General features: G+C 24.0%; 8 protein-coding genes across 8 annotated transcripts; 5 read left to right on the forward strand and 3 right to left on the reverse strand.

The window, feature by feature from the left end:
• Positions 1-85: 85 nt before the first annotated feature.
• On the reverse strand, positions 86-1,051 carry cand_001930 (uncharacterized protein; the record flags this gene model as incomplete). The annotated part of the gene is made up of 1 exon (XM_067210441.1): positions 86-1,051. One exon carries the CDS (start codon positions 1,049-1,051, stop codon positions 86-88), a length of 966 nt encoding a protein of 321 aa, XP_067068271.1.
• Positions 1,052-1,284: 233 nt separating this feature from the next.
• On the forward strand, positions 1,285-3,549 carry cand_001940 (uncharacterized protein; the record flags this gene model as incomplete). The annotated part of the gene is made up of 1 exon (XM_067210442.1): positions 1,285-3,549. One exon carries the CDS (start codon positions 1,285-1,287, stop codon positions 3,547-3,549), a length of 2,265 nt encoding a protein of 754 aa, XP_067068272.1.
• Positions 3,550-3,671: 122 nt separating this feature from the next.
• Positions 3,672-10,049, reverse strand: cand_001950 (uncharacterized protein; the record flags this gene model as incomplete). The annotated part of the gene is made up of 1 exon (XM_067210443.1): positions 3,672-10,049. One exon carries the CDS (start codon positions 10,047-10,049, stop codon positions 3,672-3,674), a length of 6,378 nt encoding a protein of 2,125 aa, XP_067068273.1.
• Positions 10,050-10,593: 544 nt separating this feature from the next.
• Positions 10,594-12,002, forward strand: cand_001960 (dihydrouridine synthase family protein; the record flags this gene model as incomplete). Its single annotated transcript, XM_067210444.1, has 4 exons — positions 10,594-10,681; positions 10,870-10,950; positions 11,047-11,351; positions 11,484-12,002. The coding sequence occupies 4 exons, from the start codon at positions 10,594-10,596 to the stop codon at positions 12,000-12,002; spliced, it is 993 nt and encodes a 330-aa protein (XP_067068274.1).
• A 270-nt stretch (positions 12,003-12,272) lies between these two features.
• cand_001970 (ATP-dependent RNA helicase DHX8) lies at positions 12,273-14,465 on the forward strand (the record flags this gene model as incomplete). Its single annotated transcript, XM_067210445.1, has 1 exon — positions 12,273-14,465. The coding sequence occupies one exon, from the start codon at positions 12,273-12,275 to the stop codon at positions 14,463-14,465; it is 2,193 nt and encodes a 730-aa protein (XP_067068275.1).
• A 3,662-nt stretch (positions 14,466-18,127) lies between these two features.
• On the reverse strand, positions 18,128-19,723 carry cand_001980 (uncharacterized protein; the record flags this gene model as incomplete). Its single annotated transcript, XM_067210446.1, has 3 exons — positions 18,128-18,745; positions 18,970-19,104; positions 19,229-19,723. 3 exons carry the CDS (start codon positions 19,721-19,723, stop codon positions 18,128-18,130), a joined length of 1,248 nt encoding a protein of 415 aa, XP_067068276.1.
• A 446-nt stretch (positions 19,724-20,169) lies between these two features.
• On the forward strand, positions 20,170-20,826 carry cand_001990 (uncharacterized protein; the record flags this gene model as incomplete). The annotated part of the gene is made up of 1 exon (XM_067210447.1): positions 20,170-20,826. One exon carries the CDS (start codon positions 20,170-20,172, stop codon positions 20,824-20,826), a length of 657 nt encoding a protein of 218 aa, XP_067068277.1.
• Positions 20,827-22,061: 1,235 nt separating this feature from the next.
• Positions 22,062-26,098, forward strand: cand_002000 (uncharacterized protein; the record flags this gene model as incomplete). Its single annotated transcript, XM_067210448.1, has 3 exons — positions 22,062-23,020; positions 23,075-23,243; positions 23,297-26,098. The coding sequence occupies 3 exons, from the start codon at positions 22,062-22,064 to the stop codon at positions 26,096-26,098; spliced, it is 3,930 nt and encodes a 1,309-aa protein (XP_067068278.1).
• Between the last annotated feature and the right edge of the window lie 149 nt (positions 26,099-26,247).

A 26,247-nucleotide genomic window follows, 5' to 3' on the forward strand; every position in this document is an offset into this window, starting at 1 on the left:
TATATTATATAATATTTATTTTTATTTATTTCAATAAATATTATAATTTTTCTTAGATACTTGTATTAGAGAATATATATACAAGTTAGTCTAATAAATGAATAATTTGATACCTATCTAAAATTCTCATTGCTATTTCACAAGGAGATATTATATCATTATCTAATATCTTAATATTAGCATAAATTTTTTTTAATTTCTTTATTGATAATTTTGAGAGATTACAAAAAATTTGTTTATTTTTTGTATCATTTCTTAATTGATCACATAAGGATTTTGTTCCTAATATATGATCATTACAACTAAGAATACCCCAAAGAGCTCGTATATTATTTTCATCTATATTTAATGCAAGTGAAAAATATTTTCTACTTAATAAAGGATCATTTATGCCAATATATAATTCAGCAATTGTATTAATTATAGGGACATTTTGAGGATCATGTAATAATACCTCTTGTAAGCAATATAATGCTCTTCGTAAATCCTTTCCTTCATTTAATGCAATAAAAGCAGCATCTTTCCATGCTTCAGAATCTGTAATATATTCAGATAGATGATCCTGAATTAATGAATTAACTTTTTGAATTTGTCCTTTTGCTTTAAAAATTGATATAATACGTTTTCTAATCGTTAAATCCTCTGGATCTTGACATAATATATTTTTATAAATATTCATTGCCTCTTGATATTTACCTTGACTTTCAAGTTGCATTGCAATTAATTTTTCGAACCTACTAGTGTGCTCAAATTTTTTTTTTAATTCTTCTAAACAATAATGTTGCCATTTAAGTACTTTTGATGGAGTATTTATGTTATAATTTGCTAGTTCAAAAGATGCTAAAGCAACCCCTTCAATTATATTCCATATTTCAAGGTTAAGCTTTGATTTATATTTTAATATAAGTGTTGTTCCAAATAGCATAACTAGTTCATTTTGTCCAAGTTTAATAGATTCATTAAAACCACGTAATAAATCACAAAGATTCATATTAGATATTTCAGAAATATCTAGATTACTTGATATACACTGAATAGATTTCTCAAACATATTTCTGTTTACTTTTTTAATTTCTATATAAATTAGATCACGATTTTAAATACTTACCCAATCATTATTAGTCTAGAATTATTAAATATATTTTAGCGGGTAATTACGTTACCGGTAGAATTAGATTAGGATATAATTACCGTATAAAAGTGATAAAATTCCACTTTTCTTTTTAACTTTATAAAGATAATGTTTATTAATAGATAAGGAAATAGAATTCTTTATGAATATATATGATTAGAGTTATTCAAACTTATATGATAGGGAGAATCCTTTATGTTTCATCTCTATTATTAACTAATCTCATCTTAGTGTCATCTTCTGATGTTACAAAATTTTATGGCAATATTTCTAAGGAAATAGATAGTTTAAGGAGATTTTGGGATCTTGCTGGAATTGACTATACGACTTTTGAGGCTCCAACAACTGATAAAATATTAGATAAAATAAGGAAGATAAGTAATCAAGAAGATAAAATAGATAGTTTATATACTATACAATCTCCAAATCAATCTAACTCATTAGAACTACAAGTTTTTCTTGATAAGGATCAATTAATACATGGGATATATTCTGAACAAAAGGAAATCAATAACTCTAGGGTATTGAATAATAAAAATATAAAAGATGATTTTTCTGATAAGAATAATGTAGTAGGTAAAATTAGAAAAAAGTTTACACCTAAAGACAGGAAATTAGAATATTTATCATCAACTCCTGATATACCGATAAAAGAATTGAAGTTAATATCAGATTCTGCATTATGGGATAGAACTTCAGATAAATTTCCATCTATTTTGCAGCAATGTATAGAAGTAGATTTAGACTATAGTTTAAAAAATAAAGAAATTTTAGAATTACTTGTGATTGATTCAAAATATTTATGTAGATTGGCATATCAATGGGTAGAAAAATTACCAATTTATTTTGAAAGGATGAAAAATATTAATGAGATAAAGAGGGATTATAGAAAAAATGATAAAACTTATTTTTTAAGGAAATGGTTTGATATATTAAAAGAATCAAAAGTAATTAAAGTATATACTGATAAATTTAAAAGTAATATTAAGCTTATAAGATATTTAGATTTATATAGAGATTCATTATCTAACTATAGTGGAGATATAGATATTGGAAGCTATATATATGCTTATAATATAGTATTATGTCAAATATTTTCAGAATTATCTTATTATATTTCATTAGTTGCATTATTTCCTATGTTTATAGAGCATAAGAAAATTAAAATACTTAGTAATCCTTTAATAGATAATTTAGATAATATGAATGATAATATTGAAAATTCTAAAACATCAATTTCAATAGAATTAAAAGAGAAGATTTTTAAGACAATTTCTACATGTGGCTCAGTTATTGTTAATATAACATCATATGGTATTTCAAATGCTCCAAGTGATATAGTTGCTTTATATAATCAGTTAAAACAGATTTTAGCAACACTTATTAATATTTCAGAACTTGAAACTGAAGATGATAAAGGTGAATTATTGAGTGTTACTACTGATAAAATACCTTTTAATAAGAATTATGAACAATATTTTGTATCTAATACTATTGGATTTAGTACTAACAAGATTTCTGGAAGCTTTAACTCTATTAATAAGACAAAAGAAACTTTATATGATTCTAATTCAAGTTTTACTAATAAATTGGGAGATAGTGATAAATATTCATTAGATAAAAAGAAGATAAATGGTATGGTAATTAAAATTGAAAATAATGATCCATTATTTAATATTACTTATCCTTTAATACAACAAAAACTTCCTAAAGGTGTTAAAGTTACAAGATATAGGCCAGATGGATTACCTAGCATAATTATTTATAAAAATGAAGTGATTCATGAAATCAGTACTATTCAATTTAGAGGTAACAAATTAGAAATGACTTTTAAAGATATGACTTCATCATTAACTCAAAAAGTTACTAATTGGTTTTCAAATATAATATATAATGATCAAATAGTAATAAAATATCTACAACATTTTAATAAAATAAATATAGAATTTCAGATAGGACTTATTTGTGTTTATACTATAGAACAAAATTTAGGATCAGAATCATCTCTTGGAGATATTTATGGGTCATTAGTCTTATTTGGTCGTTTACCTGATTTCCAAACAAAAGTAAGAGATTGGTCAATAATATCTCAAATTGGTAATTTCTCAAGTGATACTAAAGATGTTGCTTCATATATAAATATTTTGAATCCCTTCTTATTGGATGAAACAAATTCCATGTGTCCGTTACAACGACGTTTTCTATTGCTAGATGAATTGAAATATTCTGAAAAAGTTTCTATTAATAAAGTCAATTCAGTGAATAGCAGTAAATCTATACTTGTAGATTGTCTAAATTATGTACCTAAAGATACCAAGGTTGCTTTTATTCCTGCAAATAGAGATAATATAAATTCCTACAGAAGTTCTGCAATAGCTACATGCATTGGCCCAAACTTTACTCTTAAATATAATTAACTTTTACAATACCTAATTTAACCAATGAAAATAAATAATAAAAGACATACTAAAGGCGGATCTTTTTACTTATATATATAACTGAAATATAAGAATTCAAATAATTGTTTAATTTCAAACTTTTAGATAATTTTTACAGAAGTATATAAAATACTCATAATTTCGAAGAGATATTTTGTCATTAGCCTGTCTTTATTAATATATAATATATTATCATTTTCTGTTATACAGTGCAGAAAATAATCAATAAATTGGTTTTCATATACTTTATTATCTATCATATATTTTAGTATATAGTTTATAACTATTTTAATTGTAACTTGTCCATTATGAAGATATCTGAGTATACCTTCGTAGTATGGTGTATTAACAAAAATTTTTACAATAATATCATTAGGGATATCTTTTTCTTTATTTTCCTTTATAAATTTCGTTCCTTCCATGTTTACTTTTAATAGGAGATGTCTAAAAAGTGTTATTCTTTTATAACTTGAATATGACTTTATTATATGAAGAAAACTAGATCTACTTAGAAATTCATATGTATTTATAATTGTTGAATCTACACACTTAGTGGCAAGATGCTTAACAATTTTTGATAAATTCAATATTTCCCATTGAACATTTAGGGGTAATCTTAACAATAATTTATGAACTGGTAAATATTTAATCTCATCAGGAATATCCAATCGATCAAAATTAAGTGCAATATTAGAATTGAATGAATTATTATCTTTTAATAAATATATTAAATTATCCACTAACAAATTATTTATATCTTTATATTCTGAGTATGAATCTAGAAATAACAGTATTGAGCATAAAACTGAAATATTATTAATTTCAGATATATCATTATAATTAATTTTACCTTCACTCAAATTTAGTAGTGATATCAAAAGCTGTAAATCATATAGTATGTATAGTTGATCATTGCAACAAGTAGAAATTGAGATAACATTAGATGTATTTATTGACTCACTTAATAATAGATGAATAATTAGACTTACAATATGATCTGATGATAATAACTGCTCTACTTTATTGCTACCATTGATAGAGCTAATAAATAACTCTAGAATTATATATGTACATTCATATATAACTTTTTTGAATAGATTTATCCAACTAGAGCATTTATAAAAACATTTATTAGTATCATCAGTGACTTTATTATTGTATAAATAAATATTTAGACTTGTTTCTATTTGTTTATACTCACTTGTACATATAAAAAGTAATATTAGACGTGTAAATAATAATGATAAATTCATTTCTTTTGATTCACTTCCATCAATAAAAGGTAAATATTCACATTCTTTATATAGGAGAAATATTTGTTCATAATCAGATTTATTTTTATTACCAATTTGGTATTTATAATATAATTCCTTTGATGCATAATCCCAAATTATTTTAAAATATTTTAAGGGCCATACTAAGTTAAAATTGTTCAGATTACTATTATCATTAAGAAGATTTAGCTTAGAACTTTTATTATTACAAGCTAATATATATATGTATTTCCAAAATACCAAATTAGTATGATAGCCAGTTAAATTATTATTTACAATGCACTTAGCTGATTTAAGTGATAAAAAAAAGTTTCTATCTTCAAGATTTTGAATATATTGAAAATTACTATTTTGGTCTTCAAAACTTTTATTTCTCACAAAATCTTCAGTATTTATTTTCATTTTTGACCCATTTGTTGTACTTTCTATATATTTACCTGTTTTTTGTGTGCAAAAACTACTTGTATTACTTCTTTCTGCTGTATTATCGTAACTGATGTTACCTTCTAATTTACCAATATTATTTTTCTGCTCACTTGATATTAAATATAATGCAAAATGTATAACATTAATATTATTTTTCGATTTATCCATGCATAACTGAACCAAATCTTTCGTTACTTTGGCAATTTTATGTGATATATCCTGCATACTATTCATATCAGATCCATTGAGTGTCTTATTCGAGGAATATTCTTCACTAGCTAAAAATTGATATCCAATATTTAGTACAAAATAAATCCAAAGTTTCACTGATTGTCCTAAACTTAGTACCATATCCCTATTATCTAAAGATTTATATTTAGTTTCTTTATTTCTTGTATTAAAATTTCTATTATTATCATTCTTCATAAAATCTGTATCTACAAGAAAGTCAGAAGAATTCAATATCTGTTTTATACGTTCAGATAATATAATGAAAACTGACCATAAGTCCCCAATAGAGAATAAGCATTTGATAGATTGAACTATTAGCTGTTTAGATATCAAGTACTCAGACCATTTCTTGTAAATATTAACAGATATTGGATGATCTAATCCATAATATAACCCAGATATATACAAAGCATCCAAATAAAATCCATAACTTAAATACATTTCGATAGACTTGTTAGCATTTCCATTAAGTACAGATAAGATACAGTATTCATGAATATTTAGTAAACTATCATTTGGATAGTTTAGGGTAGAACATTTCTGTAGTGAATCTCCTTCATTAATATACTCCAAATTTTGTTTTTGTATTGTTTCAATATTTTTAATTAAATTGTTTATTATATGGCTCATGATTATAGAACTTAAACCTTTATTTGATATCAATGAATTAACTAAATGCAAAAATAAAGGAGATATAAGAAAATCTTGTGATGATATATCCTGGCATTTATTCTTACCATCTTTAAAAGATTCACTTTTATTATGTATATTTAGTGACCTATTTGTTATATTGTATAATATTGAAGTATTTGCACTCAAAATATTAAGCAATTGAGTTGTATGATCTATTGTATATCTAGGAAAATATTTTATTGGCATTAATTTGAAATATTTTGGGATTCTTCTTATTTGATAAAAATTTTTGTGAATATCTTGTATTTTTTCACCTAAACAATGTAGAAACAAAATATCATTTGAGAATTTCTCAGAATACTCAAATAATATAATATCCATAATTGAAATTGGTAATTTTAAAGTTGAATGATCTATATATGAAAAATTTGTACATAAAGTACAATTTGAGGATAATGAACTTTGATTATCAGTTAAAATAGAAGGTATTTCTAATGATAATAAATTTGAAATATTTGGTAATTCCTGGCTCTGTATAAATTCATTGAAGAAGAAGTCTAATAATTTATTTCTGTTTATTCCATTCATTACTTCAATTTTAGCTGCCCAAAGATAAATTAGACTTGAAAATGATTCAATCAAACTTTGTTGGTATATTGTAGCAGAAGCAAGATATATCAAAGACTTGCAACCATCTAACCAAGCTTTCCTATTAAGAGATGACATTGAGTTATTCAACAAATCTGTGAAAAACTCAATGCTAGACTTAATGTTATTTATATTTGAATTATTAACTGAAGAACAAGTTTTATCTAGAAATGTACTGTTTTTGAAATTTGATTCCACTATACTTAGATCTCTTAATATATTTTGAATATATGCACTATTATTTTGTAAATCTTCATTAATAAGTTTTTTACTTTTATTATCTTTCTTTATTAAATTTTTTTTAGTACTCTCTATACATTTATGAAAATCTACTTGATATAGGCATTGCTCCTGTCCACCAATTAACAATTTTAGATTTTTATTGGAGTTTTTAATATTTCCAATAGTGTGTGTTAAATCTCTATAAAAATTTATACAAGTACTATGGCCTTGTTTATTTGTAAGACTATACAAGTTATGAGATATATATGAACAAGATTTTAATATTTCAACTTTTAATTTTTCCATTTGAATACCTATATTTTCCAAATTATTTCCATGTAAGGTATTTAATGAGATACTGAAAATAGTAATAAAACCATCCATTGTACTTGTAACAACATAGATATTCTCTAGATTATCAATAGATGTGATTCCAGTACAAGGGCTTTTAAAAAGTTTGTCAAAAGTACATGAAGTATTGGATTTTAATCTGGAATCACAAATTAAAAACTCACTTGATTTATATTGAATATCACTTTGAGATTGATAAGAAGAATTTATACTATCAAAATCACTTATATTATTATCTATTCTTCGTATACTTCTATTATGTTCCTTATTTCCTTCCATATTTCTAGTAATAAATGATATACTTCCATCTCTTGTAACTATTGCAAATATACCTAAATTTAATCCTTTACAGGATTGTGTTATTATACAATAAGCAGGAGTACTAGTTAAGCTAACTGTAATACACTTTCTAGGTATAAGCTGAACTTTACTATTACAGTAATCTAATTTCACTTCGTCTTGCTTAGAAATATCTGATATATCAAATTTACAAATATAACTGCCATGGTTTCCATTTAAATCAAAATATGATTCTGAATATAAATTTATAAGTTTTAGTGGATAATTTGAGTGTATCCAAATTGAGTTTTCATTGGAATTTACATGGTCATACTTTGAGTATGATTTTATTGGAAATATATCTATATTTGAGTTTATAATTCCATTTCTATCAATAAAACTGCATTCAAAACTCGTTTCATTATTTAAATTTGCTAAAAAATAGTTACCTTTATCTCCAAATATGAGTATATAATGAAAATACTCTTGATCTCTAAATAGCCTTGAAAAGTAAGATTGATCAGTTACTGGTGAATCACTCTGGCCATTTCCATATTTATCACTCGTATATATACTTAATTCATTATTCACATCATTCTTGTTTGAATCTTTGCTAGATATATCAAATTGAGGTATTATTTTCCAATATATATCCTTTATAGAGCCACTGAAACTAAATTTACTAGATAACATCAAGACTGAATGTCTGTCTGTATTGTTTGGATCTACATATACTAAACCAAAATTCCCATCTTTTAGCCCAAATAAAGAATACTCAGAATATTTTGGATGATTTATAAAAAATTCTAATTGTTTTTGGTTTATTTTAGATGAATATTTGGATTTTAAATCTTTGAATAAAGTCAAGGTTCTAATTTTAATGAAATTGTTTTCAGATATATCATTTATAACCACTTTGTCAGTACTTAAATTGGACTTATCAAGAGAATCCATAATAAAGATCTTTCCATCACCAGTAGTTAAATATATTAAATGAGGAAAATCCACAGGTGATGTTATTGAAGCTATCCAAGCCCCGAATGTAGAGAACCTATGTTCTATAATCCAATTATCCAAACTAACAATTACTATATTCCTATCCATTAATATGCAAAATAAAAAGTACTTATTTTTATTTGTATAGTATTCAATGTAAAAAACTGCATTATATGATATATTTAATTTTTTTTCAATTTTATGCAGGTTTAAATTATAATGTAGTAAATCACCTTGACAAGTACCAATAATTAATAGATTTGAGCTAGAACTTAATTTCTTATTATTATTGCAATTATTCTCTATCCTCGGATCAAATATTACGCTTGTCCAACCTCTGTCATATCCACTTCTACTACTTTTTTTGCTCAAATCATCTGATTTTTTAACTTTTTTTGGAATATCTGAATATCTTTTTGGAGATAGTTCATCCATTATATCCCAAACTGTGGTTGTATTATCAATACCAGATGTAGCCATTAAACATGAATAAGAATTTATAGACAATATATTTGATGACAGTGTGAATTTTTCAGATGTAAGAGGTAATGCAGAATCAGCTGTAACTTTTGATATCTGATCATGTATAGGTTCTTCCATGCTATTATATTTTAAACAAAATTCTTTATTCTCTTCACTAACTCCATATATAAAAGAAATACAAGTTACTTTATTACCAATAGTTGAGTGATAACCGAAATCTTTCAAAATATTTGAATTATAAACATCAATCATTAAAACTGAACCGTTTAAATAACCAATAGCTATAATTACTTTATTATCAAACAAACACTTATCTATCTGCTTCATTACAGTAATTGAAGATTCTAATGGACAATAATCACAAATTAATGATTCTATTTGTTTTTTATACTTCTTACTATTTAATATACTCAAATATTCAAAAGATATTATTCTGCCTTTTTCATCACCTGTTATAACTAAATTATCTGCTATCAAAACTGTATTACAATTATATTTATGACTATTATTCCAAACAAGTAATTCACAACTTAAATTCAAACTTTTGTCCTCATCATATTCAATATTCCATAATCTTGTTACCTTGTCATTATGGCTAGCACACAAAAGCATTGAACTTGTCATATGAGTTGCAGGATATTTGTCACTATCTTCATCACTAATAATCTTATTCATATCTTGATAGCATTTATTATTAGATATCGAGCTCTTCTTTAAATTATGTTCATATCTCTTTTTTTCAATAATATAAACTGCATTAGGTCTACTTTTTAATCCACAGGATATAGATCCATAATAATAGTTTTTAATATTTCCAACTATTATACTATTTTTTGTGCAAAAAGAATACCATCCAGACTTTGAATCTAAGCATATTGAGTGATAATTGAACCAGTTTGGAGAAGGGGGTATTAATATTTTCCCTAAGTTTGTCATCTATATAAAGAGATTACAATCAAATATCATCAATATGAGAATTAGTTCTCTTATCTCAAAATTCCAAACCCATATACATTAGAAATATGAACACTGATTCAATTAATAGTATTGTATGTTTCTATTAATGATAAATCTTAAATTCTTGTGCTTAATATTCGTCTCTAAAATGAAACCAGTACCGTACTAGACAACTCTTTATACGAATTCTGTTATCTTTCTAATATATCCCCAAAATATCAAATTTATATTTTTGCAAAAGTGGAAATATAATATGTCTCCAATATAATAGTCTACACTTCCAAAGTAATAAATATATTTCTATAATACAAATTTTATAGTACAAAACCTTTTTGTCTAAAAGAAAACAAAATATAGGGATTTTCAATTTATTAGAGAACAAATTTAGGAAAAAAAAATTCTTGTTTATAATAGTAAAATAACAATGGTAACCGCTAATCAGTTATATAAGGTAGCTGATTCCTGTTGTTAAGCAGGACTAACTTTTTATTACTTATAATGTGTTACCTTATTATTAATAAATATGGACTTACATAAAAAGTGGATCCTTGGACCAATGGTCAATTTTACGAATCTTCCTTTCAGATTAACATGCCTTGATTATGGAGCTGGTAAGTATTCTTGAATAATAGTATATTTGAATATTATAATTCATAACAATTATATACTTAGCTTCAACTTATTAATAAATAAATATAAATAATTTGGAAATTGTTTTAATGATTTGTGATATATTAATCTGATATCTTTCCCAATATATAAATTTGTCAGTTTTATATTTGCTCATTTTTTTCTATAGATATAGTATTTACTGAGGAAATAATGGATTTTAATATATTTAAGACAAATAGGATATTTAATGAGAAATCTGGAGTATATGGTAAGAAAATAAACAAAATATTCTTCTAATTAAGTTTATTAAATAGGGATTATAAAAAAAAATATATTCATATACTGATACTTTATTATAATGTAGAATATACTGACGATAGAAATTCTGTAATATTCTCTACAAATCAAAGTGAGAATGGAAAGGTTATTTTTCAAATAGGTACATTTTGTTCTGTAAATGCACTAAAAGCTTGCGAACATATTATTAACGATTTTCGTACCTTTGATATTAATATGGGTTGCCCAAAATCATATAATATACGTCGTGGTATGGGATCTGCTTTGCTTCTGAAGCCTGAAGTAGCTGAAGATATACTTAAATGTTTGAATAGAAATCTTCCTAAATGTTCCATAACTTGTAAGATCAGATTACTCGATGACTTTAAAAAGGTAAGGTTTAGTATATTATTTATTAAATGAAGTAGATTATGTAGATTTAAAAAAAAAAAAAAAAAAGATAACTTCATAGATTTTATCTTCTTATATTTTTAATTTTTTAATTCTCACCTTTTTATATTTTAGACTTTAGACTTTATTAGATTATGCTCCAATTGTAATATTTCAGGAATTACAGTACATGCTCGTACTCCAAAAGAAAAATACGATGTATTTCCACACTGGGATATATTTCCACTAATTAAAAGTGAGCTTTCATCTTGCATACCAGTAATTGCAAATGGTGATTTTTCTTCTGCTAGCTTAATTAATAATTTCGAAACTAAATTTCCAAATGCTGTTGATTCCTTTATGTCATCAAGATCTGCTAGGCATGATCCATCCATCTTTTTACAAAAGTTAGAGTGGAAACAGAGGGCACAAGGATCAATTGACGATATGAAGATAGATATAATTACTGATAAATATGACTGTATTAAAAAATTTTTAAAATATGCTATACTTACAAATTTACCATTTAAATCTACTAAAAATATTATAGCTTATATGAAACCTGTCCGTTATCATGGTAATACTTTAAATAAAATAAATGGTGCAAATTCTAATCATAAACTATTGGATTTATTTAATAATTTTAACCAATAAAATTAGAATTTTTTTATTGATTAAATCTAATATATTGTTTGCACGACCAAAAACCTCTGTACACACATACCGCCCTTTATCCAATACCCGTTATATGGCGCCTATATTTTTTATTTTATTTGACTAGTTAGTAAATTTTGACTTTAGATATATTGGGAATAAAAGATCAAAGCCCTAAAAGTAAGTAAACATATGGACTAATATTATGATATTTTACAACTTTATATTTTTTAATTATATTGGTATATATAAATATATGAATTGTTAATTATGAGTAAGCGTACTGAAGATTTGCCTATATTCCAACATAAATACCAAATTATTTCTACTATAAAGGAAAATGATGTTGTAATAATTACTGGGGAGACAGGAAGTGGAAAAACTACGCAAATTCCCATTTTTTTACATGAATCTGGATTTACAAATAACAGGAAAACTATTGCAATAACACAGCCAAGACGTATTGCTGCTATATCACTAGCAAAACACGTCTCAGCACTATTGAATTCTAAAATTGGTCATATTGTTGGATATTCGGTAAGATTTAGAAGTGCAGTGTCTTATAATACAAGGATTAAATTTTTAACTGATGGGATGTTAATTAGAGAATGTATAACTAGAAATACAACATTCGATAATTACTCAGTTGTTATTATTGATGAAGCTCATGAAAGATCTATTAGAACTGACTTTTTACTTGGTATATTGCATAATGCACTATTAGTAAATAAAAAAGTTAAGATAATTATTATGTCTGCAACTTTTCAATATGAGGATTTTGTAAACTTTTTTAATAAACAAAGTTCAGATACTAAAAATTTTAAGATAAAGTGCTATAATATTCCAGGACGTCAGTATCCAGTAAAAATTTATTATTTACCTGAACCTGAAATTGACTATATTGATGCTACATTAATAACTATTTTAACAATTCATTTTACCAAACCCAAGGGAGATATTTTAGTATTTCTACCAGGTCAAGATGATATCCTACATTTATATGATACTCTAACTGAAAAATCGGATCAAATTAATGAATTTTTAAAACTTAATGAGCACGTAGATGTATATATTGGTAGTCAACAATCAAAAACACCCCAAATACTGAGAATGTATATCCAATGTTTATATTCAGCTATGACATCTGAAGAACAGTCAAGAGTATTTGATAAAATACCAGATAATCACCGAAAAATTATATTGGCAACAAATATAGCTGAAACATCAGTTACACTACCAAATATAACTTATGTAATAGACTCAGGACTAGAAAAACAAAAATATCATTTTGCAGAAACTGGATTAGATGCTCTAGTTGTTCAAGAAATATCAAAAACAGCAGCAATACAAAGAGCTGGTAGAGCTGGTAGAGTAAAACCAGGTGAAGTTTATAGAATGTATACTGTTGAAGGATATAAGCAAATGAAGATATCTCCAATACCTGATATACTGAGAACTAGCTTATCTGAAACTATTCTTGAACTTTTGTCAATATTAGAATTAAATTTTGAAGATGCTGATAGGGAAAAACCAAGTATTACTGGCTTAAACTATAATATAGCAAATAAAATTTTCAACTTTCCTTTTGTTAGTCCCCCAAGAAAAGAATCTATTATGATGTCCTTACAATATTTATATAGATTAGGGGCTTTAGATAGATCTGGAGCTATTAATGAGTTAGGATATAAATTGGCAATTCTACCACTACCCCCTATATTAGGAAAGCTACTATATGATAGTATCTCACTATATTGTACTTCTGAAATTCTTTCTTTAATTGCTATGCTATCATCAGAGTGTCATATTGAGTTTAATATAAATTCTACAAAGAAAAGTACCAAGAATAAAAATAGTAAGAAATACTCTTCAAATATTAAAATTGTCATGTCATTATATGGTGATCATATTGGATTAATTGAATTATATAATCAATGGATATCTAAGGGCAATATAAATGTGAGTGGAGATTTTCATAAATCAGGTTTCAATAAATTTGCTTATAATTTAACTAAAGATCAAAAGTCATTATGTAATGATTTAGGTATTTCTAACACATCCCTTATTCGTGCATATTATATTAGAAGCCAATTAGCTGATTTGGTTAGATCTGTATTTGGTGTTAATAGTATTAGTAGCTGTTTAATAACAAAAAATATAAATGATCATGAAAGTAATGTTGAATCTGACATATGGTTACCAGTACTTAAGTGCATAACAAAAGGACTTTGGATGCAGAGTGCTCGCCTTGATAATTCAGGTAAACAATATATAACTGAGTTAAATAAACAAACTGTAAGTATACACCCATCTAGTAGTGTACAATTTATGAAAAATAAACCTCAATGGGTTATTTTCTCTGAACTAATATACACAAGGAAGATGTATATTAGATGTATATCTCCAATAAATGCTAAATGGTTGTCAGAATTATGTCCAAATTGGTTTGTGAATACAAACACATAAGATAATTATATAGAATATTAAATAATAAAATAAATATTTTAAGATATATTTAGATCAAATATAAACTTAAATGTTAAATATTTCATATTTTTAATGTTAATATATCATGAAGATATAGGTACACATTCACAGTCGTTCGATATAAGAACTTTAACTCTATGACTTTTTTCTTATATGTAAATTTTTTTTTCAGTATAATCTTGGTTTATAAGTATTCTAAAACTCAATAAGTAATCAATAGGGTATACTTGGTGAATATTATCTTATGAATTTAGTTATCTATTAAGTGTATAAGAGCTTATATTTTGAATTATTTTGGGTTAGTTTTTTTTTTGAATATTTACATTTAATCGTTCAACTATTAAAGTTTAAGTGCTTTTTTCCAAAATTATTATATTGAATATATATTCTTAAGTATCAAACTTAAAAAGTCATGTAATATATCTTAAGGTTTTCCTACAAGATTGAAACTATATATTTAAAATTAAGATTGAATTTATATCAAATGATTTTAGCTTTCTATATTTCCTATGAAATTTTAAATAGAATATATTTTATTAATAAGATGTAATTTTTCATATACATGAAATAAATTCTTGATAATATATTGGCATAATAATATTAAATTATATATAATAAGTACTTAGATATCTATTTGAATTATATAATGATATATTTTAATGTAAAAATATGTAGTGTAATGACGTATAAATGTAAACTTTTATTATACTTAGTATCTTAAATATTATACTTTCAATGTTTTTAAAACATAAACCTGTTAGTTTTCTTCTTTAGTGATATTAGCAAAATCTTGATATGAAAGAATTTTTTTAGTTAATAATGAGTACTTTGTACTATTAGTAATATTAACTATAAGGTAGTTTTATCAATTTTAAAGAATTCTAATAAATATATATTAATTACTCTAGGATTAGATTATTTTGAAGCTTGTAATAAAGCATTAGCAAATCTTTAGAGCTTAGTAAGAGAATACTCTCATAAAAATAACATTTAACTTTTTTAAAATTTTAATAAATTGATTCTTTTTTACTTTAAATAACGTATATTATATAACATTTTTTATCCTTAGAAGCTATGACGATAAAGTACCATTTATATATAGTTAAATTTTAGACTTACTAAAAGTATTACAATAATATATATTAAACTTTATAAATATATGAAAATTATAGCTAGACTTTTTTATCAAGTAAACTTTTTATATTAAAAAAATTCCATTTACAATTTTGTATATAAGTAATTTATTTAGGTCTATATTACATAAAGTACTTTTAATATCTGCATATATTTTATATAATAATATAAATATTTTTTTGGATCTGAAAAGTTATTGAATCTATATTTTAAGAACCAAGAGAAAGATAAAAACTTTTAATCAAGTATATTTCATTTTTAAAAGAATATTTTTATTGCTAAAATATACTAATTTTACTATCTAACACAGTCACTCTTTAAGAGTAATTATTAATACTAAAAGATAAATATTATTTTATAATGCAATAGTATAAAATAGTATTTATACTTGTAATTATATTATGTTAATTCATCTGATCATAGTTATTGAAATCTTTTTGAATTAATCATATATATACTATGGTCAGATTTTGAAATAAAATGAATTACACCATAAATTTTTTTATTAAATAATTAATATATTTCACAATTTATTAATTGAATCTTTTCGAATTTAGTGAAATATTAAATTCATTATACTCTATTTAATTATAAGATACTTTTAATTAATGAATCATTTAAAGTATAAGATAAATATAAAAATGGTATAATATATTTTACTTAAAAGTATTAATAAAAGTTAATTATCATTAATAAAGTAAAGTAATATATATAATATATTATTTATTTCTAGATTAAACTTTTGAATCAATAAATATATTTTATTACTGCTTAAAATTGCTTTAAAAATATTTGATATTCTGAAATTGAGATTCTAAATATCTAAATAATTATTTTTATTTATTGTAATTTCTTAGCTAATAATCTAATATAAATAATTACTAAAAGTTATAAATATTGTGATTTATCAAATAAATTGGATAATTTATAATTTAGATTATATTCGAAGAAGCTTTTAATATAATCAAAAGCTAGGTTTATAACTAATTACAAATAAAATTACAATTTACTAATTAGAATACTTGGACATACTCATTTAAATTTTTTATTAAATACTTAGATATTATTCTAAAACGTTGGATTTTTTATATCATTTAACATGTATAAAATATTTAACTGTCATAATTTGTATTTAGAAAATAGTCACAACTTTTTAATAAATATACTTTTAGAAGTAGATATCTGAGTATTAACAAAGTATATTAACATTCTTTTATATTAAACTGAAATATTGGATGTTTTAATAAACATTTAGATAAAAATAATATAATACTAAAGCATAGATATAATAATTCTCCATAAATATTTTTATTAATTATAATTAACAATTGACAAACTTATATAGAAGTAAAATTATTTCATCTTAGAAAGTGTTAATAAATTTAAGAATATTAATATTATTCAGTAAGTAGCTAAAAAACTTCAGATATGTTATAGTATTTTACAACTATATAACTTCATTGAATTTCATAAAACAAATCCTCTTGCGAAGAATTTACAATATTTTTTATTGAATATTTAAAGTAAGATAATTATCTATATTTAAATATATATTGGAAGTCTTTAGTTTCATGCAATATTTTATTTAGTTAGATACTATATAAAAATTCCTTAAAATACACTTATAAAACTTTTACTCTAGAAAATACTATAATATTTTAGTAATAAACTAATAAATGGAAAGTTAAATTGATATAGTTATGATAGTTTAAATAATAATTTGAACATTTAGTTGTAGACAAAAATTATTCTTTTGATTTATTAAGAAAGGCTTTATAGTAGTATAAAGGAAAGCTTAATTAAAATATATATAATTAATGTCTATTTCTATTCTATCAACCCTAAAATAGGTCTATTTTCACTAATAATTATGCTTCTGATAAAAAGTAAATTTAAAATTTTAATATAAATTAATTTATTTCTATCAAATAGCAATTTTTGATGTATACATTGTATATGTATAATATATTTATACTGTTCAAGTTTGATTATTTAAAACCACATTCTTAATTGTTTCACATCCCCCTGTGCAATAGATTTATTATAAAGAAATCCATATTTTTCAATTGCTGAGAAAAAAATAGAAATAAATATATATTACTAATAAAATTACTGTATTAGACTTAAATTATACAGCTGTCCTCTTCTAGTTTCCTATATAAGCATTGTAATAAAATATTGTAATATTTAGATTAAGTACTTTCATTTTCCATGTATTTTTGAAGATAAAAAAGTAAAATGAACTGTTGCAGTGTATAATTAAAAGCAAATACCTTGATTTAGATTTTGAATTACCGATAAAATTAAATTTGAAATAAATAACTCAATTTTAGGTTATTTTTATTTTATTTTCTTTAAATATTTAAGAAACCATTTATTTACAATAGTTTATAATCTCCTGTTTATTGAATATAAGAACCATTTGTAAATAACTTTACCAAAAAAATTATATGTACTATATAACTAATTTATTATTTTTATTATAGGAATATATTGCTATTATCATCTTAAGAGTTCAGCCCTAATTTTTTATTTTTTATAAACTTACTTGGATCATTTGGAAGTGATATTGTTGGATTTTCCTTTGTAACACGTACTAATCCAATATTTAAACAACATGTACAAATATATTTTTCAAGATTGCGTGCCATATATATTAGGTCAGGGTATATAATATTATCATTATGAGTTATATTTATAAGGTGTATCAATGAATGAGCATCTGCTGCAGTTATTACATGACAGTAGACATTTGTTCTTCTACATGCAAAAATTAGAATAATAAGAGCATAAAATATTAATGACCCTTCTGTTATATGGTCCATTGTAATTCTGATTATATCCTTCAATACAATTGGATCATTAATTACATAATCTTCCATTGTAATCATAACAGTTGCTAAAATGGCTAACAAACATTCCAATAGAAAAGAATCACTACTTGCTTTTAACCTTTGTAGTGTCAAATCAACTAATCCCAAATTACAATACTCTTTACATGTCTCTATATTTGACTTTATTAAAAATCTTAGTGCTGCAAAACCCCAACCTTCTGTGTACTCATCCAATTTTTGAGTCCTTAAATAATTTATTATCTGATGTCCAATATTTGAATCAACCCATTGCTAAAATAAATATAGAAAGTAAATTTATTTTTAATTTAACAAAATATCAATAAGAGTACAAGTATTATTGTTTTGATTTTATTAATGAAAAAAAGCAGATATTTAAGTATTTTAAAAGAAATTCAATTGATTAAAATTACAAGTAAAAAGAAATATCTTTAACAAAAACTTTCCTTTTAATACCTGTAAGATTCATAATGAATTCTTTTTTTAATATTACTTACCTCAGCTACTCGTACTGAATCCGAAGAAGATACAAATATAAAACGCCAAATTGCACAATATAGTGCAGAATTAACATCTCCCTCCCACTTTTCTGTTCTTATAATTTGTAGTATATCCAAGAATTGTGGTAATGTCTATATAATAAAAAAAATTAAATAAGTTATTTTGCTAATGACTTTTTTATTTATTACATATCTTAATATTCATATTATTTTTTTTCATAAATATATTTAAAAGTATTTCAATTTAGTATCTTACCTGCGAAACAATATCATAAGAAAAACCATCATTAAAAGTCAGATGAGTTAGTATGTAAATAACATGTATTATAATTTCTGGACAACTATTATGATGTTGAAGAATCTTAGAAAGTATTTCTGGTGCTCCTGCATCATATAATGTCTGTCTTAAAGTTGTATGGCCATCAAGAGGATCTTGAAGCTCAACAATTGAAATTAATCTAGCTAATAAGCAAATTGTGTCAATATTTGAACGAATAGGTTTTAGCATTGATATTAGCCATACTGAATGTAGTTCCATTGGTTTTGGACCATTTAATACCCATGATGAAATCTTATTTGTACCATCACCTAATAAAATATCTTTATCTGCAGTCCCAGGTAGTGTAAAAAGATGATTAACTAAAATTCCTGATCTCGAGAATATTAAAGAGCTTGAGTTTTTATCATAGGTATCAACTACTGACTCAAAAGATTTGACAGAATCCTTTAATGAAGACAAACAGCAACCCATAACATTAATCTAAAGCTTTTAATGCGTTTGTACTTGGTTTAATTGTCATATATTTGCATATATCTGGAGGAAATTTTAAAAAAAGGCAAAATGTCACGATATAACCACATGTATACCCACAATCAGCCGCCAATTTAAAGTGCCAAATAATTTCGCATTTTTAGTAACGAGCTCTTTATAGGTAATAAATAAGAAAGTTAAGGACTTTTAATTTCAACCATATGAAACACAGAAATTTCTTTCAGGTATTTAAATGCATATTTTCACTATGTACTTTAATATGGTTCTGAGTAGAACCCCTAAAAAGGGTCAAGTTGGAATTTTTGTTAATATTTGTTCGTATTTGAGAATATTGAGAAATAGTATATACTTAGAGAGTCTCAGAAATTAGTTTAGTAATATTAGAAGCTTTATATTTCTTAATTTTGAATAGAATTTGGGATAACATGGCTATACTAATTAAACAAGTTTTATTCTTTACATATTTAGCTATACTGAGTAATGATTACATAGAGATGACATTAGCATATTTACATATTGGAAACATTCAATTTGACAAATCAAAATTGGATCCTATTATTGATGATGAAAATGGAATACCTTTATTTACATCACATGAATGCTTTAATGTAATAGGAAATCAGATTAAAAGCTTTAAGCAATTCATGTGGGATAGAAAAGATCTTTTAGATACAATAATGACACCACCCGTATCTCCATTTCGAAATGATATAAATAATTTAAATAATAATACTCGTTATTTTAAGGTTTTAATGTTACAATCTAAGTCTGAGACTTATAAAGAATTACTGGGAATTTTTATTACTCTTCAAAATATCTGTAAATATGCATTTAATATTAAGAACACATTATTATATAAGGAACTAGTTGAAGTATTAGTTAGCAAACTAACTGATGATATAAATTATTTAAAAAAAAAGGAGGATAAAATCAATCACATTCTTAATAGTCACTTATTTAGTGATTCAGAGAAGTTATTTAGGGAAGATCTTTATAAATCTAGGGGTGAAAAAAAAGTAAAGAACATTGCTGTTGAGTTATTGAAACATATTTCAAAATTATGGGAATCATCAAACTTTTAAATGAATTACTTAAATTACAATTATTACAATTTATCAGAAGATATGTAAAGGAAACATATTTATTATCTCTTAATAATTATTGATCAATATAAATTAATATTAACAAATATACTGAAGTGGTATGTATTATATATTTTTTATTTGATAATTATAATAAATTTGACTGAAAAGATAATAGTCAGGTTTTATATAAACTTCTATTACTTATGAGTATACAAAAATTAATAATAGTTATTTTTATTTTAAGTCTAATTTGGAATAAGTCAATATATATTTTTGATACTAAGGATCTATTTAATAAAGTATATATCAAACTTAAAATATATGTCATTATCAGTTTTTAATTATATTCAATTAAGTGGTTTTTGTAAATACTACTTTCTATCTACATTCAATTTTGAAATTTACTAATATCTACATAATTTATATAATTTCAATATGATAATATATTATTATTAAGTTATCTAAATTATGACTATCACTTCTTTACATGTTTAAGTTATAAATGTTATATATTAATAAGCAACCAACAAGTTCAAGTATGTGGTTTTTCGTGAAAATAAGAATGGTAAATATTATTCGTTAAGTCTTAAAATTTATAAATTTATTTATCTATAACCCAAGTATGAATTTATTTTATTTTAAATAAGGTTTTATATTAAATTACTTTTGTATTATCTAATACTTCAAAATATTAGTGAATGTTAAGCTTAAATGTCACAATTTACTTTTAAAATGAAGAGAATCAAAATGATGAGAGTGTGTTTTTTTTTATATCCTTATATATGCAATATTTAGTGTTGCCTAAGATTATATTTATTATTTTATGTAATTGTCTAAAGTTATTGTATTGTACTTTAATATTTTTAGATTTGAATATTATTCTACTTAGAATTATCCTTGAATAGGTCTCTAAATATAAATTTAGCGCCTATACGTTTTTTGGTGAGGTATCCGGTATACTATAATTAAAAGATGCATTTTAGCGGGTAAATTCCTGTGGGTTATTTTATAAAATAATTGGCTAATTAAGAAAGTTTATATTTTCTACTTTATTTATAAAGATCAGTAGTCATATCTAAAGATTTACTAATATATTAACAGTATACTAATTTACTAGAGATATTTTTATTATACTGGTGGTGTTGAGTACATGAAAGTAAATTTTTGAGTAAAGTTATTGAAATCTATTGTTATATACTGGCTATATAAATGCTTAAAGATCATAATTAATTATGTTACATGATATTCTATTGGCTTTAACAGGATATGAAGGTAATGCAATTGATATACAGCCTTGTGAATTTAGTTACAATGGAATTGCACTATATAGTTACCGTTATAAAATGACTCTGAAAAAATACCTTAATGAACATTTGACAACAACAGAAATTTCATTAATAGAGAGGATTTTACTTATTGCTAGTGATATATATTCTATTAATAGATTTTTGGAAATTACACAAAATTGCATATATATAGATAGTAGTCATATAAATATTCATCAAGACAATTACAATAAAAACAAATCAATTATAAGAAGACGACTCGTAAAAATAAATCCAGTAGGTCTATATGTTCAAGGAATTTCTAAATGTATTCAACAATATATGCTAAAATATTTAAATTGTATTAGTCAATTAGAACGGGAAATTTTCTTGTCACCAAATTTACCATTATCTTATATATTATCATATCTGGCAAGGCCATCACGTTTAATAGCTATAATTATGAATTTTATAGATCAATGGTATAACTTGTGTTTAGTAAGTAGGCCTGATGATACAAATAGTCCATTTTCATTTTCTTCAATTTCATCATCTAAATTATCAGTAACATATAATTCATGTAATTTGTATATTAGTGTTCCTATGGGTAGTATTTTGGATATTTTATATGAGGGAAGTTGTAGTGGTGATCAATTAGAGGAAAATGTCTACAGAAATTTTTTACTAGTTTGTAGTAGGGTATTTTGTTATCAAGTTGTAAATTGGATAACCTTAGGCCAATTGGTAGACCCTTTTGAAGAATTCTTTATAGGTAGATTTTCTATCCCTAATATAGGTGAATCATTTGAATGTATAACTACTCAAGATAACAATTCTAATCATGAAATAAATAATTTAATGAATTCTACTTTGGAAGGTATTTATATGCAAGATATATATCCATCATTTTATCTTCCTAATGACAGGTATGTCTCTTATATTTGTAATTTATAATAGTGAGTTATTAAATTTTATCTTAGTTGTATTGAATTATATAGCGAATTTTCAAATGAGTTAGAGAATGAAGCAGATATTATTCATGGTGCAAAATTTGAATGGGAAGGCCTCTTTTATATTAGGCATGAATCATTAACTAAAAAATTTTTGAAACCGAAGCTATTATTAAAGATTTTTGGTACTGGAAAGATTGTAAGTTGATACTGATGTAGATGAAATAAACTATAATTAATATTCTTTTTCAGATTCGCTCCTTGATAAAAAGTCGATATTTTACAAGGAATAAAGAAGAATTTACAGATAAAAATCAGTTAATAGAAAATCTTGTAGATGACTTAAATTCATCTTTCCCTCATATTCAGGATAATATTGAAAACACTATTGAGAAATATAGAGAATATACATCTTCTTTGTTATATCAGTCTGTAATGAACGTAGAAGGTAATATTTCAAAGGATATAAACTCTCCCATTTCAATTTCTTTAATTGAATACTACAAAATAATTAGAGACAAATATTTATTAGGAAATGAGGACTTATATGTTTTATTAAGTGATGGAATTTATGAAAAATTAGGGCAATGGTTTTTATCTGAACTTAGTCCAAGAGAACAAGAAGAATGGATTGAAACCATCTGGAGGAAATCTGTTCTGAATATAAATGATAAAGATAACATTTCAGATATAAATATAATGATAACATGTGATACATTTGATCTTTTTAGTTGCAATGATAGTATAGAAAATACTATTGATAAGGAAATTGAATGTATTAATTGCCTCTATACAGATTTACCATCCATTATTTTATTAGATAATAAGTTGAAACTAGAATCAAATGTTCCAAATAATTCACCAATAAATAAATTACTTAATAAATCAAAAGAAATTGTTTGTGAAGTTAATGAATTGTCACAAGGACAAGATGAAAAATTAAGTTTAAATTTAAATAATGGGAGTTCAAATAATAAAATTTTGTATAAACCCACAAATATTTATACTTCAATCTGCTCAACAAAGTGGCCAGTAAGAATAATTGATGGTTTTAATCATTCATTGGAATGCATATCATCTTTAGATGTACCAGTATCCTTGATATTTACTCCAAACTCAAAAGTTTTTAACTTTTCAGATTTACAGTGTAATTCAAATAAGATAGACAGTGAGTTTCTAAAATTTACATGGTTTATTAAGATCAATATTGAAGAAAATATTTTGGAATTCACTATAAAGGCATATTGGTATACTAAAAATAATCTAAAGGATATTTTAAATAATAATAGTAATGAAGTTATTTTAAAATCTAGTAAGTTTGTATCTAGCATACCATATTGCTCTCCAAAAGAAGCTGATGAAAAAGAGGATAAATTGAATTTATATAGAGATTTACTTTTATTCTATAAATTGAGGATTATTTGTAAAAAATCAACATTTTCAATATTTCTAGAGCCTTGTAAGATTCCATCTAAATATAAACATAATATAGTAACATTCATAAATAAACCAACTCAAATTATGTTAATACAGCATTTAAATCTTGGTGTTTGTTTACCTTTAAAAGCATCATCAGTTTTTATACATATAATGAGACATATAAATACTGATAAAGATAAACAGCAGAATTATTTAAAAAAAGAGGAAAAAAAACCTCAAGATTTACAAGATATTAAGGGACCTATAATTTTAAATGATCTTTATAAATTCGAAATAATAAAATGGTACCATATTAGCATTAATAATAATGATATAATTTCAAGTATTTTACAATATATTGATCAACTCTCTTATCTAGCTGATAATAGACCCCTAAATATTTATTATAGTGGTATAAGTTACTATAATCATATATTTCGTATTAGATTAACTCAAAATTTGAAATGGCCCTTGCCTATGTTATTTACAAACAAAAATATGGAAATGTATTATAATATGTTTGATTTCTTATGGTTACTGCATATGACATTTAATTCTTTATTAAGAGTTTGGACTGAATCTTTTAATTTACGATATAGTAATAGAAGGCAAGGAGCTATACTTGAAATATATGGTAAATATTCATATCAATTTGCTAATTGGAATCAACATTGGGATTATATTTTCTATTCAAGATGGATATTACAAAATATAGTTGGAGAGATTTATAGATTTATTCATTCTAGTGTTATCAATCAGTGCTTCGACGATTTTTTAAATAATTTAGAACAAGTAAGAGATTTTGAATTCGTTAGAAATAAACACAATGAACTCATACAAAATTTACTACTAAAATGTGGACTTTTATTACCCTCTATAATTAATCCACTTGGAACTATTCTTGTTCTAACAAACGAGTGGTGTCATAATACTATTATAGAACTCTCAAGATGGAATCATACTTTTGATAGTGATATTCATATTGAATATTCTAATGTAAATAATATACAAATACCTTGGAAATCTGAACAATGGTTTCATTTTATTAATGATACTTATAAATTTATGAAATCGTTTTGCCTTATCTGGAATGATTTATGTTCTGAACTCTCAGTTGTATCTCAAAGTATCCAATACCAACACTTTGCATATTTAATATCCTCATTTAATTATAATCAATGGTCTGTAATTGTACCCTTTTTCAATAATGATGAATCCTCATATTTATATGATAAAATTCAAATGTCTAATTCACTTGAATCAAACTCTGACGAAAGATTATCATGGATCGACGATGATGATGATTTTAATGATGAATATAACTATACAGATGAACATTATAAGCAAGAATGGCAATATAATGAATCTTTACAAAATGAGCAAAATATTTATGAATATAATATTGAAAATGAGAAGTTTCAATATTCTTTAAATAATCACAATAGTTCTACAAATTTAAATACTTTTTCAAATAGAAAATATAATGTGAGTGAATTAGAAAACATAAGTGATATATCAGTATCATCAACACCATTAAAGCTATCTACAAATTTAGATCAGGATTCAATGGATTACCATTTAAATCAAATGTTGGAGACGAGACGACAGCTACAAAGCTTTAGAGGTAGAAAGTAATATTATACTTCATATTTCAAACATATTATATTCTGGTTTTGTGGAGCAATTGAATTAGTCTATAAATTAGTAAATATCTAAATATTAGCTTAACTTTTTTTTTCTTGGTGAAATAAGTTCATAAAATTCCTACAATTATTTATATATCT

The sequence above is a fragment of the Cryptosporidium andersoni genome (assembly GCF_001865355.1).
Source record: "Cryptosporidium andersoni isolate 30847 chromosome Unknown contig_54, whole genome shotgun sequence".
Lineage (NCBI taxonomy): Eukaryota > Apicomplexa > Conoidasida > Eucoccidiorida > Cryptosporidiidae > Cryptosporidium > Cryptosporidium andersoni.